At 40.0% G+C, this 19,055-nt stretch overlaps 1 protein-coding gene across 2 annotated transcripts in view; it reads left to right on the top strand.

Moving 5' to 3' along the window:
• The window catches only part of PTPRO (protein tyrosine phosphatase receptor type O), a 155,541-nt gene that overhangs the window by 73,970 nt on the left and 62,516 nt on the right, over positions 1 to 19,055 (top strand). For both annotated transcript variants that reach the window (XM_055807877.1, XM_055807878.1), the window contains exon 2: positions 13,896 to 14,169. In XM_055807877.1, the coding sequence (XP_055663852.1) occupies positions 13,896 to 14,169 (274 nt within the window). The remainder of the gene's footprint in view (positions 1 to 13,895; positions 14,170 to 19,055) is intronic.

Genomic DNA, 19,055 nt, shown 5'->3' on the forward strand with positions numbered 1-19,055 from the left:
TAACACAGTGGCTCATGGGCTGAACAGCACCAATGTGCTGTGCTGCACCAGGTGCAATACTGGACCTAGTTGTGTTTTGTTTTTTCCTTTGAGCTGCAGAAGTAGAAAACACTGATTATTAAGCGAAATAGTTATGATCTTGAATCTTTCTTTAGATCTCAAAATCTTCTGTTCCTCCACAAGCATCTTGTCAGGTCAGGGAACGAGCAATGGGGAGAGTCTGGGATAGCAGCACCTTGTATCTCCTAGTGGTGTGAAGAGGAAAATTTTGAGGATCTCAGATGTGTCAGAGCCTCATCTTAGGGAATTAAATCGTTATGTGCTCATAAAGATCTCTCTGAATTGCAAAGCTGTCCAGGACTATAAAGATGTAGCTCTTTCATTTTATTTTTGCTTCCGTGTACCTTGTTAACAATTGGTGTGGTGTGATTTTTTGATTTCACACTTGCTAATTGCTGTATGTTTCAGGAGCACGTGTCAGTTTTGTTTCACAGCAAGAGCCCTAATCATGAATGACTCCTCGTTGCTGCTGTGTGCTTTCAAATCTATTCTAGGTTAGTTGAAAAAGTCACACATTATGACAGTATGAAGCACTCGGAAAGAAGCCTATTTTTATGATAGAGGTGAAGACAAGTTACACTGAGACAGTGTATTGAGAGAATAATAGATCTCCCAAATCTGTATTCATCTGCACATGTTACTTTGTACATAATGGGACTTTCATCTGGCTCAAGGAATACAGGACAAATTATTTCACAAGGATGATATGTCCTTGTACTGTTTCTCAAGTGAATTGGACACAAATAGGTCTTCCATTACCATCAGTCATGCATGTCTTCCCCCGCTCCCTTTTCAAGTAGAGACAAACTGGGGCGGAGGGGGGGAAATCCAAGATTTCTCCAGCTTCTGTTTTTACTGTGGTTGATACTAAGGCATTCCTGCTCTCTGGAGCATGGTCTCTAGTGTTTGAGTCTAGTTTTTCTTATTTATGCAGGCTATCTGCACTTGTGTGCCACTTTATAAGGACATTGATTTTTTCTTTTTCTGCCTTTTTGGTATGCAAAGCGTGAGAACTGAATGAAGAGCTTACAAGGCTAATAAGACAAGAAACAAGAATGCTGTCAAATGGATTATAGTTAATTCATAAACATGCGAACACTTAATGCAAGTATGAATGTTCACTTTCACACGCATACTAGGAGATGTACATGCAACAGCAGACATAAGCAGAGCATGGCTAATTTTGCTACCATAGATGATACATTTTTGCTTATAGGCTGAGCTGTGGTAACTGATTGTGTTTATGATGCAAATAAATCTTTGGGTTAATTTAAACCGATCATTTTTACCTGGCACATGAAGCAAACTCAGAGTATGCACCCAGTCTGTTACTGCTGGTGTTTCATTAAGCTGTGGAGAAGCTGTTGCTTGCAAATGACTTTGGGGGCTGTGAGATGTAGGGAGCTCACGGTGCTGCTGTGTGGCGAGTTTCTCCTCTGAAGTCTCGGGGGTGGGCAGAAAGCACAATGACAGCACTGAGCCATAACTTTCTTCTGTGTGCTCTCAGCACTCTTGGTATCACTTGAGAAATCATTACAAGAACATGTCTGGAGTTGCAATACTTAATATAACCTCTTGTCAGTTAGCCACAAAAAAAACCCCAAACAACCAAACAGCAAACCTTCTCCCTTCTCTGTTGCTTTAAATTTCTTAAGGCTGATGGGAAACAGCTTGGTCAGAAGCATCCTTCTGTTCATTAGCTCTGCTAGCACCTGAGTTAGGTGGAAAAAATTATATCAGGAATAAACCTGAGCTCAGAAACAACTGTAGTCTGATGTTGATAGTAAAAGGGTTTCACTGCTCTATGTGCACACTGGAGTGGAAGTGGAGGAAAAGCTGAATGATGTCAGTAAGGACCTGGTGGAGAATAAATCAACAATGTATTTAAAATTTTAAAAAGCTATAAATAACTAAGAGAAACCATTCGTTTGGCTTGGTTACCAAATAGCTGCCATTGCCATGGGGCCTCAGTGCTGTCAATGTGCATGTTGTTGCATCTTTGATGGATAGGTTGTGTATGTACACGTACATAAAGGACCATGCTCTGCAAATGGAGAGATTAAAAGGCGCACACTTGACTTTTTTTTTAAAAAAAACTCGTTGCCCAGCTCATATTTTTTTAAAGATCTTGTAGATAATTATCTGCATTTTAAGATACCTATCTACATAAACAAAACTGATCATAGTCACATTCCTTTGTCTTTGGAAAAAGAAGAACCTGAATTTTGGTATTCTGAAGTACAGGCAGGTGTGCTCACAGGAGGATCATGAAAAATGTTTTGGTTTAGTCAAAAGGTTGGGCAAGAGCTTAGGCAATATTTAAAGTTTGATTGCTGGAATTGATGAGATAACAGAGATTTTATGTTTCCATTGCAGTTACTGAGAAACGACCATACTGAGACTGGCAAATGGCAGTCAGCCAACTAGACTAATACATTTTTTGTGTGGATTAGTGTAATGCAAAATGACCAGTGCTTATGTATGGAAGCACCACTTGCTGTCAGTTAAAGAAAAGGCAAAAATATCCATGTTGTTATCTCCATCCTTCTCTTTCACTGGCAACAAAAATACTTCATACAATGGAATAAGAAAACAATGATGTAAACCAATACACAGTAAACTCATATCCAGAAGTTAACTAGAAAAGAGAATAATGATCACTTTTAAACTCTGCGTATTTTTATATGTCATGATGATAATATATATTGCACTGTCTAGTGACCTGAAAGCTTTTTATATTGCCAGTGAGTTAATGCCTATGAAATAAAGCTCAGTAAATATTTACTGTGGGGTACGTCTAGGGAAGGTCATGTTGACTCATTTAAGGTCACGCTGTTTATAAAATCATCTTTTTCAGAACAGACAACAAAGGATTAGCATCTTGAGCTAAAGTGAGGAAACAGTGTCCTAAAATTATATATTTTTGTTTTACAGTCAATTCTACTTTAGGGAACAGACTTCTTATTGATGATTTCCACACACCCTTTTCTCAAGTGACTTTCATCTCTCAGTGTATTAAACCTTCTCTTGCCTGGCTAGCCATTGTCATGCCTGGGGAAAAGCTCTGTCAGGTGTTAAAAGAGAAATATATAAAAGAAAGCTAATAGCTAAGGTTTAATTCTATAAATTCGGCATTCAAAGGGTTTATAACTGCCAAACCAGCTAGAAATTTAATCTGTATGCTCTTCATACTATTAACGCTGAGCTACCTCAACCTAAGATACTAGGCTGATGAATGTATTTATAAAGGTTTGTCTGAATCCCTGTTGGCCACAGAATAACTGCCAAGTGTAAAAACCACATGACAGCAGCAAGGAATAATAATTTCTGTGAAAAGGACACCAGACATGCAGAACAGGGTTCTCAGCATCACCTAATGAACCAAGACTGTTATTGTCCTTTGAATGACTTTTTAGCAACCTCACTTCATAAAAGGCCCAAAACAAATTAGAAGGAAGTTTCAGGGGTTTATTACTCTTTGACAACTCGGGAAGAGAGACCTTGATCTCCTGATTGATTCTTGTATGCAGAGCTAGCCTTTGTCACACAGGCAAAGGATTTATGAACATGCTTACGTCTTTTGCTGAGTAGGACCTTTTGTATCCTTAAGGCTATATACCTTGCTCAGCCATGGCCATCATGTACTTTTATACTACTGAAAAAAAGAATAGCTAAACAAAATTTAAACCATATAGTATCAATTTAGACAAAAAAATATTAGAAGCCGTAGTAGGTAGAGGTGGCAATACAAATCTGAGTTGCATCTGCCATCATACCATACAGAGCTGATATTTCTGGTCTTATCTGACTCTTGATGTTTAAAAGGAAGGTGCACAGAGAGAGAAAAGCATCTGCAGAAGGCAGTTTGTTTACTGTTAAGTGGATAAATCAAATTCTTCAGAATAGTCTTTCCCTACAGAGTACAGAGGGAGCCTAGATGATGAGATTTGACCATATGCCCAGTTTTTCTTTTGATAAAATTAAGCCAGATGAATCCCACAGCAAGTACAGAAGTCTCAGCATAAAAGTTCTGACCAACATGTCATTAAGGTCTCCTCACTTTGAAGGTAACAGATTATTCAGTATTTTAGTTGTGCACACAGAAGTCTGATGCCAGTGAAGGATAAAATGGTGATGACTGTGTATTAAGAGTAGAAGTAGAAGGAATTATTTTCCTGACCTAGTAAACACAGATGCAGAAGGTTCTGCTTTGTGACTTGAAGCCATTAAGCTGCTAGGAGAGGACATTGTGGCAGAATTGTATCTTGTGAAAGCCATGTAATGCTCAGTAACTTGGACTGTCACCCTTCTGACAGGTAGCCAGTCTCCCTTGGCTAGTCTTTTCCTCTGGGCAAGTGGGGTGACATGTCTTACATCTGAAGGCACTTTACCCTACAGCTGAGCATTGTGACTCCGTTTCTGAAGCTCTTTGTGTTCGCTTCTCCCATTCACTTCCTTCAAGTCAACCTGTGGCAGCTGAACTGAAAAAACTCATTTTGCTTCATGTTCTTCTCTCTACTTCCCCTTACAAATAAAACTAAACGCTTGATACACTATGGCCAAATAAATCCTGCTGGAGTTATCCCTGCAGGGGAAGGTGGCAGTGACAAGCTATGAGTTTTTTCAGCATTAGAGAGTTTGGTAGGGTTCATGACTACTGAGCAGCATGCTGCCAGCAGTAGTGTGATGGAGAGCTCTTCCGTGGGCAGGAATTTATCAAATCAGTACAAATGGCTGAGCTGAGCCTGAAGCCACGCTAGAAATGAATTGAAAATCAGGCTGTAGCAACTACTGAAATGTTCTGTGTGGATCTGCAATTGACCCTGCGCTGTACAGAGAATTACAGAGCTCATCTCTTACTAGTAATCAGCGAAATGGCACTGGCAGCTTGCCTCTCTTTGAGCACAGGTTGGGAAAAAATAAACTCCCCCAACCACCAAGCAAAACAACCAGCCCCGCAAAAACCTGCACAGCAAATACTTTACCAAGAAAAAAACCATTCAGCCACAGGAACTACTTATAAGTAACAGCAGATTGTCTGGTCAGCTCTTGCCAACTTAGAGGACACATGAACACAATAGGGTAATGAAAGGGCAGAATATCAGGTTCCACTTGGATCTGAAAACAAAATAAACCCATGCTTGAACCTGAGTAAGCAAGCAGTCTTTCAGGGGCTAGCCATAGCCACATCGTGGTTATAGCTTGGAGCTGAAAGGCAGTATTTTAGAGCACAGAATAGGAAGACAGGTAATCTGGATTTAGACTTTCTGTTTCCTGACGATGCCATGGCTCCTGTGGTCTTCGAAGAAAGGGTGGTGAATGTTGAGGGCTTTTTTTGGGTGGAGGTTGAGGGGCAGGAGTGATATAAGAATGAGTGGCAATAAGGCAGACCACGTGTGTAAGGTGAACTCAGGACCAAACTGAAGTCAGCAGGTTATATGGGGACAAAATGTACCCCACACCTGCTTCTGAATTTTTCATGTCAGAAAAACGTATTTGAAACAGAATTATTTTTTTCTATTAATGGCTCCTTATTTCAAATCTCTAAACCTCTCTAGTAGTCTCAGAACATATTTGGAAAAACAGAGTTATTGAAAATACTTAAGAACACTTAGATGCCTAATTCCCTTTAAAATTACTTGCAGTGATGGAACAAGGAGCCAGGCTTCCAGCAGAGCCCCTCTCTGTAAGTTTATTCATTGCTCCTAGGCTGTTCTGTTATTATAGATTAACATGGGGTGGGATGGGCGGGGGGAACAGAAAGTCTTGTTCTCTTCCACCGTTTTCCACTAAATTGCTTTGTGATTTCTAATGAATTAGATAACCACCTTAGTCTCCAGCTTCTCAGATATATGAAAACTCTAACTTTCTCCCAGCTGTGCTCTTTGTAGATAATGTAAATAGCAAAGCATCACATTCCGTCTTTAAGAACTGGTTCACTTGTGCACGTATGTAGGGTATATATACACTCTATCAATCAAAACAAAGGCATTTTCACTTCTGTAGTGCCCATAAGGCTCAGTCTACTCTCTAGCAGGGCATGTAAGACGAAGTTCAGCTGACACCAATCCAGCCCAGTTCCTCTTAGCTGCACAGCAGTAATGGAGCATGTCATGGTCACAGTTTTATCATGGTGCAACACCAGTCTTCACGTTCTGTTAAACATCAGGAATATTCTGTGTGGCTTTCTAATGTCACCTTTCAGCATCAGTAGCTGTTCAGAAGCTGTTTCAGCATCAGAAGCTTTTATTACACGCTTCTGTCACTTGCACAGGTGAATCCACAACTTTGGAGCTGAAGCCCTAAACAGCATGAATGAATTTGTCCTTCATCATCCAGAAAACACATCTCCTCAAGTATGCCTTCTCATGTCCCATAATGTAAGAGACACCTCAAATATCATTTGACACCATGGAAAGAGAGATTTCATTATAATAAGCCAAGTTCTTAAAAATCCACATTAATGTCTCTCTCACTCTGCCTTCTTCAGCATTTTCCTGGCGTCATCTGTTCCTCCTTTCCTCTATGATGAGGAGGGAACTGAGGTATAGTTGGATGTGTTTTCACCTGTAGACACTGTGCTGTGAAAACACCTACTCTCAGTTGATGGAGAATACATACATTTGTAGGATAATGTATATGTGGAACATGCTGTTCAATTAACTCCTGTTCCTAGGAAGTAATCTTTCTTTTCCTTTCTCCCTAACTTCTCCTTTTTGGAATTTTAACAAAGGAACCACCTACTATGACCTCACCTTCCCACCTGGCCTATGTACAACTGATCATTTTACATTTGTTCAGGTAGAAATTTGCTTTCACTGTTTTCCCAAAGGCAGAGAAAAAGTGTTGGATGGAGAAGACCAGTACAAGGGCCAGTTTGGTGGAGTTAAGGGAATTGATGAGGCAGTGTAATATGTTGTGCCCTTTTTTGTTTTCTGTTATTCATATAAAGGCCCAAGAGGGAAGATGCATTTTAATTAAAGCACATGGTTCATCTGCCATGTGTATGTGTTTGGGTACCTCCACAAGGGATGGCTAATTATAGAGGCTTAAAAAGGCCTGAGTTGGAGAATGAGACCAAATTCGTATTTTCCTTCAGAAGAATTATCTGTTTTGATGTAATTTTAGTATTAGAGAGAAGCTACAAATTTAAAGCAGAGAGAATCCACACTATATCTGCCTGAGTGTGAATTCCTGTCTTTTTTGGGGTGTATATGTCAGTCAGGATCAAGAACAGGGAGAGATACCATCAGGGAAGTTCTAACCTAGCTTTAAACTTTGTCAACATCAAGGTCTCTGAATCACTGTGCTTGGGTTTTACTCTCTCCAGTTTGCACTAGAGAGTTGGGATAGAAGTACATATTTAGCAATAATTTATTAAATATTGGACATGCTAACAAGGCGATACATAAAAGATATTGGTCTTACTGAATGCAAACATTTCCTTTTTGCATATTCTGGCATTTACTTAATGCTATTGTAATAGCAATTGACAGTGTCAAGAAAGGTTTCCTTCCAGATTATTAACTTCAGAAAGGTAGCAAAATGTTGTGAACTGTATATACCATATTGACGTTTGCTTAAAAAACACACTTATATTCTGCATTCATGTGCAGACAGGGGAAAAAATACCTGTCCCTTTAAAACTTTCTCCTAGAGCAAAGAAATTTTGAAGCTCATTTATAAAATATGACCAGCAGAATGTTATTACTGGCTTTTTGAGACAGAATAGCAACAGTGCTGAGGATGCTATTCATAGAGCAGAATGCCAGAAATGGTGTGTTAACCTGAATCAAACATTATAAATTATTGAGAACTGTTGCTTTTGCTATCTTTTCACTTCTTAAAATATTCTTTTTTGCATGGAAAATCTTGAAGATAAGGGTTTCCATTTCTCCCATAGAGTATTTCTTCCAAAGGATATTTATTAAGGGAAGTTCTCTGCACAACCTGTGAAGTGTAGATAAAAACAAAGGCCCTAGGAAAAAAAATATCCTTATTTCAAGGAGTCTTTACGTTTTTGTTAGAAGTCTGTAACATTTTTGTTCAGTCTTGAAAGCCATTTCAAACTAACCTTTCCTGTTGCAGTCAACACTCATTCTGCGCCTGTTCCAGAATTCACTGTAACACATGGAACGTTTGGGATGCACTTCCTTCCCTAAATTCTGTAAGGATGAGTTTGCCTTTTTTAAAAAAAAACACACTATAGGATCTAATAACAACAGCTAGCAATTCCAAAGAAGCCTTGGTGTGGGGCAATTTCCACTCAGACCTTACCTATGCTCAGACAGGATCTTTCTCAGGCCACAGCTGTGAGAACTGCTTCCTCTGAGATTGCTTGTGTCTTTTGTGAAACCATATCCGTTTCAGTCATATGAAATTTTTTTACAGACAACCTTTGAAACAAGCGTAGAGACTGGGTATGATGGAACATAAACAGTGTAAGGTTTGATGTTGCAACATTTAGCAGAAAATACTCTGAGAAGAGTAAGCAAGGAACTGTGAAAATGAGAAAGATCAGGTATTGGGCTGAGCCAGGTGATGCAGTAATGTTGGAAGCAAGGTGGGAAACTGAAGGGTGGGAACCTGAAGGGTCATCTTCATACTTCAAAACACAGCTAAGCTGTGTGAAACCAGAATCTGTTGCCTGCACTGGCTGGTGACTTCACATTGCAACAGAAGGAAGTTTCATGGACCCCTCTTTTTTTCTAGCTATAAAGGTTTTGAAGGTGGCTGGGTTCATCCCAAAACTGTGAAGTCTCTAGCCTGCAGAGAGAGAGAGAGGGTATTTTATAAAATACATTAGTAAACCACTTTAAAAAGGCCAGAATTTGACTCTGTTCCCTGAGCATTGACTTACATGAAACAATAAATTTTCAACAAGTGCATAGTAGATTTATTTGAGGTAAGATTCCAATTTCTGAATAAAATTAATGTTTACCATTTTTATTGTAATTGTTCTTCAGTATAGTTTGTTACTGTTGGAGGAAAAACATACATTAGGAATCTGGTGCAAAAATACCATGACATGATTTTTTTGCATGTTTTGCAATATCATTTATTTTATGAAATTTCTTACGTGCTTTCTGTGGAGGTACCACTGCAAGAATAAAGCAGAGGACAAGATCCTGAAATGTGGATCCCGGTCCTGTCTTTGTTATAAGGCTTGGACTCACTGCAGCCAGTGACAGAGAGCTGCAGGAATTTTCCTGAGCCAGGAGCGTGGGCCCCTTGGCTGTTCAGTGCACTTGCAGAAGTGATTCAGATCTCAGATGAATCCACAGGTACTCTGTCTGAAAAGGTCACCCTGGCTCTTGGTCATTCCATTTAAGCACCTAAAATTAAGTAAAATAAGTCTTGGTGAGAATGAGTCATCCTGTGATTTAATAAGAAGTTAGCATTATTGGCCACTGGAACAAAATATATCTGAGTATAGCAGAATCATTCACAAAAATAGCCAGTATTTCATGCAAGAGCTCCGTTCAATATTGTCTTGTAATACTTGCATTGATGTTATTTTTGACCACCATTATACAGTAGGTGATCATAACTATAGATCATAAAAATAGATCCTCATGGCTTTAAACTTTACTGGTGCATTGGGATTTCATATGCCCACTTTGAAAACTCTGTGATACTTCAGGATTTACTCTATAAGAGCTGACAGAAGTCAGATCTGTTCAGGGTCTTAGTTCCACTTGTCTAGCATTAGATAACGCGATGCAGTTACCAGTACTTTAATTTTGCAGAGCCAATGAGCATCCACAGCTCCTCTTAAAGTCAGCAGAACATGTAACTATTAGCACTTCTGAGAATTGAGTTCTGGCCCAATGTGTTTCAGTGAGACATTCAAAAGCTAAAGTACATAAAATTAGTAGCTGTTTTGAAACTTTGAATTCTTCCTCACGTATAAAACTCATACTGTTATAAGGAAATAAACTGAGGATACAGTCTTCTGAACAGAGAAGTTTGAGCTCTGCTGCACACTATTTATTTTACTCTTTTATATTCATTTATATACTCTGAATATTTTTTATTTGACATGTTGTATATCTCCTTGCCTCCTCCTCCTTTTTATTTTAATTGGGATCTGGTTATTGGCTGGAAATTGCACCAGCATGACTCATCTCTGAGCTGGAAATTACTGTGAACAGGCATCACATTGTGCGATTTACCCCGCGCCCCCCACCCTTTTTTTTTTTTTTTTTTCTTCCTAAGTGCTTTATCGTGGCACGAGCTTGTAATAATAAACTAGGAAGGAAGTTGGAGCTAATCATTTGGTTCTGAATGCGCAAGCCCTGCCAAATTTCCCCACAGGCATGAAACAGCCGCTCAAGCTGTGACACCAGCAAATTAAATCCTGGAGGTAGCTGACCAGAAGTAATGAAATGTGTATTTACCATACTGATGCTGTCAGTCCTAAGACACACTGGCTTTACAATCTAGTTAAGTGGGGCATGTTTGTCACTTCCAGCGGTGCTCAGGAAAATACTCAGGTTTTTCCCTAGCTTCCTTCTCAAAATCACAAGCCCAATGCTGGCTGGTAACCCTCACCTCATACAACACAGAGAACAGGATGCCCAGAATGGTCTGTTCTTTTAAAACACTGCCAAAGTGAAATCCATATCCCAAAGGAGGTAAGTGATCGCATCTTATGACATGTTAATTGCCAAGCCTTTTTATTCATCCTTTATCTGCCACTTCATTGTATAAACCAAACCTTAAAGCTAAAATGAAAGGATAAAAATTATTTCAGGAGTCAGTAGATAATAAACAGGTGCCTCTCACAAAGCATGTGTCCCGTGCTTGCAGCAGTTTAAAAGCCTGGGTGTGTACAGGTGTGTGGAAGAGGGCTGCTTAATCACTGGAAAGAATAGGTACCACTCAAGAGAGGGATGCATTATGCAGGTGGGTGCAGGCATGGGATAAGCCACACAACTGCTAAAGAGATGTCACTCAAAAAATGACTGTGCATCATGGCAGCAGTGTTTCAAAAGCATCTGGACACAGGCATGTGAAGGAGGGAGGCTACCATTTCACAATCCCCACATGCTTAGGAGATAAGGGACCCTGAAAAAGTTATTTTCCCCAGTTAGGTTTTGGCATAGGTAACAACAGCATATGTCTGAGAGGTTTCCATGTGTTTTGCTAGCAGAGACATGTTATGCTAATTGTGTGGGAACTATTGAAGAAGGTTAGTGGATCATGTGCTGAATGGTACTTGCTGTGAATTCAACAAAACATTGCGAGGGGAAAAATGAAATTATGGTCTTCAACATGGTTAATACAATACCCATGCAAGAAATCACACCCCATATGAGCAGTCTCTGAAAGCATCTAATTATATGCTAGGAATGTCTATAACTCTGCAATTATATGCTTAATTTCCAGCTGTACTTGATTAACATCACAAATGATTTATCATACCACCAGACACAAGGAATTTGCTTTGAACTGTTTGTTGGCACATATAAATTTGTTGGGCTTTTTCATCTATCTCTTCATAGCAAGGTAGGCACGTTGGCTTAGTACTACACAATTTAGTGGCAAAGCTGAGGGAAGGCTAGAGTAATTTTAGAGTTAACACCATTCTTTTTCCTCTAGTGAATCATTCAGATGCAAGTCTATGGAAGGTCAAAACCCACTGACTTTACAGGATTGTATGTGCTCTTCAAGCTTAATATGTAGAAACAACCTTGCTGAAGCAGGTCTGTCTTTCCTTGCTTGGTCCTGGAAGACAGCCACGCTTTCTGTGATAAAGTAATGCACATGCCTTCTGGAAAGCCAGTCTGTGGGTACATTCCTTCTCCCGCCTTCCCATGCCAGGGGACCTGAAGTAGGAATCATTCCACATGTTCTTAGTGCAGGGAGAATGGAGAGGAAGAAGGATATGAGAAGTTCTTCTTGGGTTTGACCAGATCTAAACGTTAATCCCCAGTTAAAGATTTGAATCTATGTGGATCCAAATTCTGGATCAGGATTTAAGGCAAAATACAAATACTTGAAATGCGGTATTTTGATCTACTCAGGGGTAAGCCTGTTGAATTTAGCTGAGGCTAAGGAAAACACACGGAAGCTTTTGCATAATTGTAGTCTTACATTGTAAACCTTTTGGAGAAATCACTCTGCCATCTGTGAAAAATTACCCAGACTTCCACACCAAAGTATTCATCCATTGATAACATTGGCTTGTATCGTTTTAGCAATGTAGAAGTCACTTTTAAAAAGACTAATCAAAGCAAACCTCAAACCAGCAGTTGAAGTTGCACTGCCTCTATTAGTAATCTCAGACTTGAAGCTGTCTAGACTGGTTATCCTATTTGGGCTGGACTTATTAGACATTTGTTATCTTGTTCTCAGGTTGGGTTAGATGAGTGGGTTTGCTTAGGTCCTTTCTTCTCAAGCCTATAGTTTTGCCAGTTGGCTGATATGACCTTAAGTACACTATGAAATCTCAAAGCCCAAAGATAAAAGAATAAGTATATGCAAAGGCAAACTGTTACTTAATATCTGACGCTCCTAGAACCAGTTCTTTGTCCTTGGGTTGGTTTTTGGGGTTTTTTTTTTTTGTTTGTTTGTTTGTTTGGTTTGGTTTTGGGTTTTTTTGAATGCCAGGAGTTGGCAACACCATATGTATGAATTCCAAAATAGGAGCCTGGCTCCTGCAGCATAAATCCAAAAAAGATTATTCTCATAGATGAATCCCCACTAAGCAAAACTACAAGTAAACAGACAGGAGGTAGCCAAGCTGCTAGAATTAATCTCTGAAGGAGGTGCTTAGCTCTTTGGTACATAAACAACTTGACTGAGTAAATTGCAGACTATCTGCGGTTGTCCACCCTGCACTCCAAATAGAGCTCTCAGCCTGTAAAATATGAAGGAGAAAAAAGTACTGTAGAGGTGGAAACTGAAAATATCAGATATTACAGTTTTCACTGGGGTAAAAAAATTCTAAGCAGCTATGTGGCCTAATAAACAAAAAGGCAACTCTTAATGTAAGCTTGAACTTTTCCTTCTCATTAATTACCATGAATCTGTTTTGAAATTCCTGTAGAGAACAAGTGCTTCTTGCTGACAGCTCGTTTGCAATTAATAAAAAGGAAAGTGTTTTCAGCTGGCAGTGACTTAACATGCTCATGATATATGAAAACAAGGTTAAATTGCTCCTTTCTCTCTACCACTAATAAAAGAAATATTGAAAATGAAATGGTGTAGCTTAGGAAATAAAAGTGCCAAGCGAAGCCATGGATGTAGTGTTGAGAACTGCTTATCACCTGGTACTTGCTGGAATAGGCATATTTGGAAAAGCTTAGTCAACGCCAAAAATTATTCTTCAGTTGTAGTCTTTCAAAATATATTGCATTGAAGAACATATGATCCTGTTTCTGCAAGATAAAGGAGTTTTGATTGAATCATCTCTTTTTGGGGATTTAAATTACTTATGCTTTGTGGCTTTATTGGAAATCCTCTTGCCCCCGATACCCTTTTTAATCTCATCCTTCTTCTGCTCCACTTCACCTTCCATCAGGAAAGAATGGTGGAGGCTTTGTTCCTAAGGATATAAGGGATGGAACAGCCAGAGCATCAGAAAGCACATGGCAGGAACCAGCCTCTGCTGCAAAGAGACTGGCCTGATAATCAGATGCCTGTGGATTTTGGCTGACTGTGAATTGTATTCTGGAATAATTGCTGTGATTTGATGTTAACTCTCTTGCAGAATATGAAACGTAACTTTATTGCAAATGCAATGTGAGTATCCTATGAATACCAAGGGTAATAGGTAGAAATGAAATAACAGATTTTACTTCAGCAAAGTCTTTATTTTTGTCTTGTAGAATGCAGAACCTTTCCAAGTTACTGTCCGAGAAGACAATTGTATAATTGTCTCCCTGGAAGCATCTGATGTGGTGAGCTCATCCTCTGTATATGTTGTGAAGATAGCTGGAGAATCCAAGAACTACTTTTTCCAGTTCGAAGAATTCAATAGCACTTTACCTGCCCCAGTGGTTTTTAATGCCAAATACCATGGCCTATATTACATAGTAACTCTGTTGGTAGTGAACTCAAATATGGTTTCCAAGTCAGCAAGATCAATCACTGTGCTAACCAGTAAGTAGCAACTTACTCTTTTTTAATTCTTTTCCTTCTCTTTGTGTGTGGTCTTTTTTTTTTTTTTCCCCTAGAAGTTCTTGTGGAGGAGGTTGGGTGGGTTTTTTTTGTTTTCAATGTCCTCCTTATGTGTATGATGAATCCCTGTGTGAGAACAGTGGGGAAGATGTGTTGAGAAGTCTTGTGAATGAAATTCACATCTGGGCAAGAAGAAGGGGACAGCTGTGGGATTCCCCGAGCTGTCCCTTCCTGAACACTGACTGGAGAAGTTTAACATACAGAAATAAGTGTGATGGATGAATCTCCTTTCCAGATGTTCATTGTAAACCCTTTGAACCAGGAGTTCCAAAAATGTAGTAAAAGCTATAGAGAATGTTGAGCGACATTTCAGTGTAAGCATTCCTGTTACCTGGTGGGGTGTATTCTGTTTTAAATGCTATACCAAAGTTCTTTGATTGCTAATGTATTGAAGCAGTACAAAACTTGGAAAGCAGATAGTAGTCACCAAACCCGTGTGTTTCAGCCAGTACAGCTCAAGGTTTTTGTGATGGAGGCTGTATTTGTAGTATTCTGTCTCTTACTACCTCCAGGCGCCTTGACCTGGGGGAGAGGTCTGATTTTGTTTGCTCTGTCATCACGCAAAACACCACAGATTTCTATGTGATTCCTGCCGTATTTTTGGCTCTGCCGTCACTCCAGAGCTGTTTCCATGTGCCAACTCGAAAACAATTTGTAGTATATAAAATGATTTCTTCATCTGGAAGACAGATTCAAGAAAAGACAGACAAAAAAATTATTTGGATGCAGTAAAACTGATTGCCAGGGTTTGGTGGGCTTTTTGTGGCTTTGTTTGTTTGTTTGTTTGTTTGTTTGTTTCGGTCTAAATGGCCGTTTGGAATCTATGGACGGTTTTAGTTGACTTGCAGATGAGGAATGATTATGATTTTGTGTACTTTATTTTATCAATGAGGAAATACCGTCCATTGTAATGACATTCAAAGCATGTTACAGCAGCCTCATATGTTACTGAGCGAGGTGCCTGTACGTTAAGAGTGACCAGATTTTGCATGATCTATACCGGGTGTCCTCAAACTTTTTAATCAGGGGGCCGGCGCGCGGATGCAGTGGCAGGCAGTCATCTGCGGCTGCTTGGTTTCCCCCCCAACCCCCGGCGGGGGGGTGTGTCTGTAAATACCGGGGGCCGGATTGAGGACCCTGGGGGGCTGTATCCAGCCTGCAGGCCATAGTTTGAGGACCCCTGATCTATACATTCTTCAGCCTTCCCTTGCGTGCTCAAGTTGTGCCCTGATAAGGACAACCATGACAGGTCCCATGGGAAAGGTATCATGTTGTTGGGTAATGCAAGTTTTTATGAGGCATATGTGCAACATCTATGTGTAGTGAACAGTTTAAGGGTTCATGAGCAGCCTGAATTTTCTTTTCTTTGACTGCTTTAACCTTGCAGGCAAAGTAGTAATGCTAATCCAATTTCCTATTTTATGGTTTGTTTGTTTTCTTAAAAGAAAATAATGGAAGCACTGCGTGTTATATACAACAGAAAAAAAATGCCTCACTGTGCATTTCCAATGGGTTTTGAATGCTGCACTTGTGGCTGTGCAGCAGGGCTCATTGCTGGTTTGAGTTTTAGAGCCCAGAAGGGTCATTGGTAGCAGGGCAAGGTGTGATCCAGGATGGCAGATGGAGCACACGCTCCTGCAGGAGGGGTCTCTGAAGGAAGAAGGGAGCCAGTGTTGCTCAGTCCATCAAAGCCAGGCCCAGGCTTCCCGTTTTTGGCTCAGGGGGTTTCCACAAGGTGTTGCCAGAAAAGCGTGAGGCTGACGGCTCCAAGGGGCACATCCCATGTCACTCCACCTCCTCCAGGGCTTGATGGTGTTCTTTCTGATGGAAAGGAACCCACCCCTTTTCACCACCCATCTTATCTGGGTGCACCGGCAGTACTCCAGGGTTTCCTGCTGTGGCCCCTGTTGCTCATTTGGACCTTGGAAGGACCCATGATTCTGGCAGTCGGCCAGCACTGCCTGGGGAGCTCGTGGAACAAAAAGGGAACAGAGAACATCACTGGTTTTGCCTCAACAGAAAGAGATCCGGGTTCATGGGAAAGGAAGGGCATTCTCGCATGCAGTGCTGAGGGATGCTGTACTGAGGACTAGAAGGATGCTCTAAACTGGGAGCTTCACAAGGGAGAGTCCCAGCCCCCTTCCCAGCACTTTCTGTCAGGCAGCCCGAGGAGTGCTGGCTCTCCTGTAGCAGCCTCAGCTGCTGCTAACATAGCTCGTCCTTTGGAGCACAAGGCTACAGGACTGAAAGTAAATTTTGAATGAAAAGACAGCGTGGCAGGCTGGGCTTTTTGAGGTATATTTCAGTACAGTGCTTTTGAGAAGAGATCTTAAAACTCGTGTAGTGACCACTGGCTTCCCCACAAAACTGCATGAGGTGATAATTGGTTTTCCTCTTCCTTTTTTTTTCTTTCCTTTTTTTTTTTCTTTGTTTCTCCTTTCATTGGTATTGCCCACTGCCTGTTTTACATTATTTTCTGGCTATTAATTAACATGATGTTTTTGGCAGACAATAATTAGGATAGATCCGTGTTTTTCTTCATGCCATATGGTCTCTCTGCCTGTTTAACATTCTTAGTTTATTTTAACCATGCAAAGACATATAACTATCTAATTTATTCCATCTAAATCTTAGACATGAAAAAATGGCACATTACAACTAGCTTCCAGGACCAAATTAATTCCTGTTCTAATTTCATTGGTATCAGGAGAGCTTTACCGGTGGCAGATTGGCCCCATTCATTAGGCTGCCACAAGATAAATTAAGGGGGATATAGCCAGTGATGCCAATGTGGTTATTCCCAAGGCTGTACTTTGATATTTCACAATAGTTTTCTGGGATCTCCTGATGTCTGCAAAGGAGCCTGGGCAGGAAGATGCAGTCTTTCTGCTTGGCCATATGCTAGAGATCTGAGTTTCACACAGAGCAATGTGTATCCAAATTGTGCATGTCAAAGCGAGAGCAAGGTCCTTCAAAGAGATTGCCTACTTAGAAATTCAGTGAGAGTCATGAAAGACCTCTGCTTTCTGATGGTATATCTTGATGACATTTCCTTTCCTCTCTTCACATCCCTCAGTGATGTGCTGCTTCTCAGCATATTGGCAAGAAAAAGGTATGTCTAATCATGGGTTTGGACTTCATCCCATTTAAGTCAGAGAAGATTTTTGGTTTGCTCCTCAAAGGTTTCTGTCCAGAAAAAAAAGATTCCTCAACAGGAATTAAGATGATTTAAAAGCTAACCAAATTACATCTTATACATTACATATTTATGCATATATAATTATATATGTGTAAATAGAAATACATATTGATATATGTGTGCATAAATATGTACATAAAATATAAAATATCTTAACATTATATGTGTGCATGTATGTACACTACCGTTTGAGGTTTCCATTGTCAATTTGGGCTTCTCTGCCAGACTGAACAGTTTATTTTCTCCTTGTCTCTGACTGGAACATTTTCAGAGCTTTCTCATGTTAATCAAAACACCACAAACTATAGAGTTTCCTTGTTTAGGTTCTGTAGTCCAGACTGTTGTAATAATGCAAAGTATGAGATGTTTGTTGCAATATGCTTTTCAAGAGGAGTGAAGACTCCAGAATTTATATAATTTAGTGTTTTGCAATATTTGCAAGAAAGTTCCACCTCATTACTAATTGGTTTTAAAGTACTTAATGAGAGAAATAAAGAGCACAGATGTAAAATCAGTGACTGAAGTTTTCACTCATCCTCCATTTTCCCAGCTTGAAGCCTAGTTTTATTCTTCCCAGGGTGACTCATACCCATATAGCCTTCTTTTTTTTTCAAAGTCACCGTCAATTTTTCTTTTTGTTGTGAAGGAAAAATTGTTTGTACATTTGAAGGAATGAGGAAAGCAGTACATTGAAAAGCTATTGTGTGCTGTAGGAAGAATGTATCTCTGCTGGGAATTGGAGAAATCAGGATCTCTGAGGGTAATTAAGAGCAGCTCTGCCTGACTTTTATTTTAGCTTATGATTACTAAGAGTTTTGACTGGTAAATGCCTCATTGTTTCGAAAGCTCATGATTCCTTACATAAATCACTGTAAGATGTATTCCCTTTAGGGAGAGTTCTGCCTCTGTGTCTTCCACAAAAAAATACTCTTCTCAAGAGACCACTGGGCCTGCTGCCTGGGACTCTGATCTCTTCAGCTCCCAGAACGTGATTGGCGTTAGAGACCTGGTTAGTGCTTGGCTGTCATTGTGCCAGATGCTGCGGGAAGTGATTCAGCAGGTCAGGTCCTTTCCTCTGGCTCATTAACAGATCAGAGCTGTTGAAGCAGGCGCTTCAGAGTTTTTTCTCCGATGAAATGTAAAACTTAAGCCCTTTGTGGTGTTCTTCCTTAAAGGATGACATGGCACATCTTTAAAAAGGCGGGTTATCCATGGCAGCCCTAATTTTGAAACATAACTCAGAAGAAGTTGGAGATCCATTAGTGCTCAGCTTTCCCCAGCAAACAAATCATGTTACCCCCTTTTTAAGGGAACACCACCCCCTCCTCCCCACCCCCGTCAGAATCAAAGAAACAAAAAGAACTGCAATCATATGATTTCCTGCTATAATTTCCATTAGAAGACTGGTCTAAAATATTGGCCTAAATCTGTTCAAGAACAATAGATAGGCCTTTGTTCTTGTGACATGATTTTTCAGTTTGTTGTCTTTTAGTGTAGTGTATCGTCTTTTTATTTGTCATCTTGTGTGGACATCTAGAAATTGCATTATATACCATCATTGCTCAGATACTACTTTCACTTACATTCCCCTTTCTTAGGCAATAGCACA

This window comes from Falco peregrinus, chromosome 6 (assembly GCF_023634155.1).
Source record: "Falco peregrinus isolate bFalPer1 chromosome 6, bFalPer1.pri, whole genome shotgun sequence".
Classification (NCBI taxonomy): Eukaryota; Metazoa; Chordata; class Aves; order Falconiformes; family Falconidae; genus Falco; species Falco peregrinus.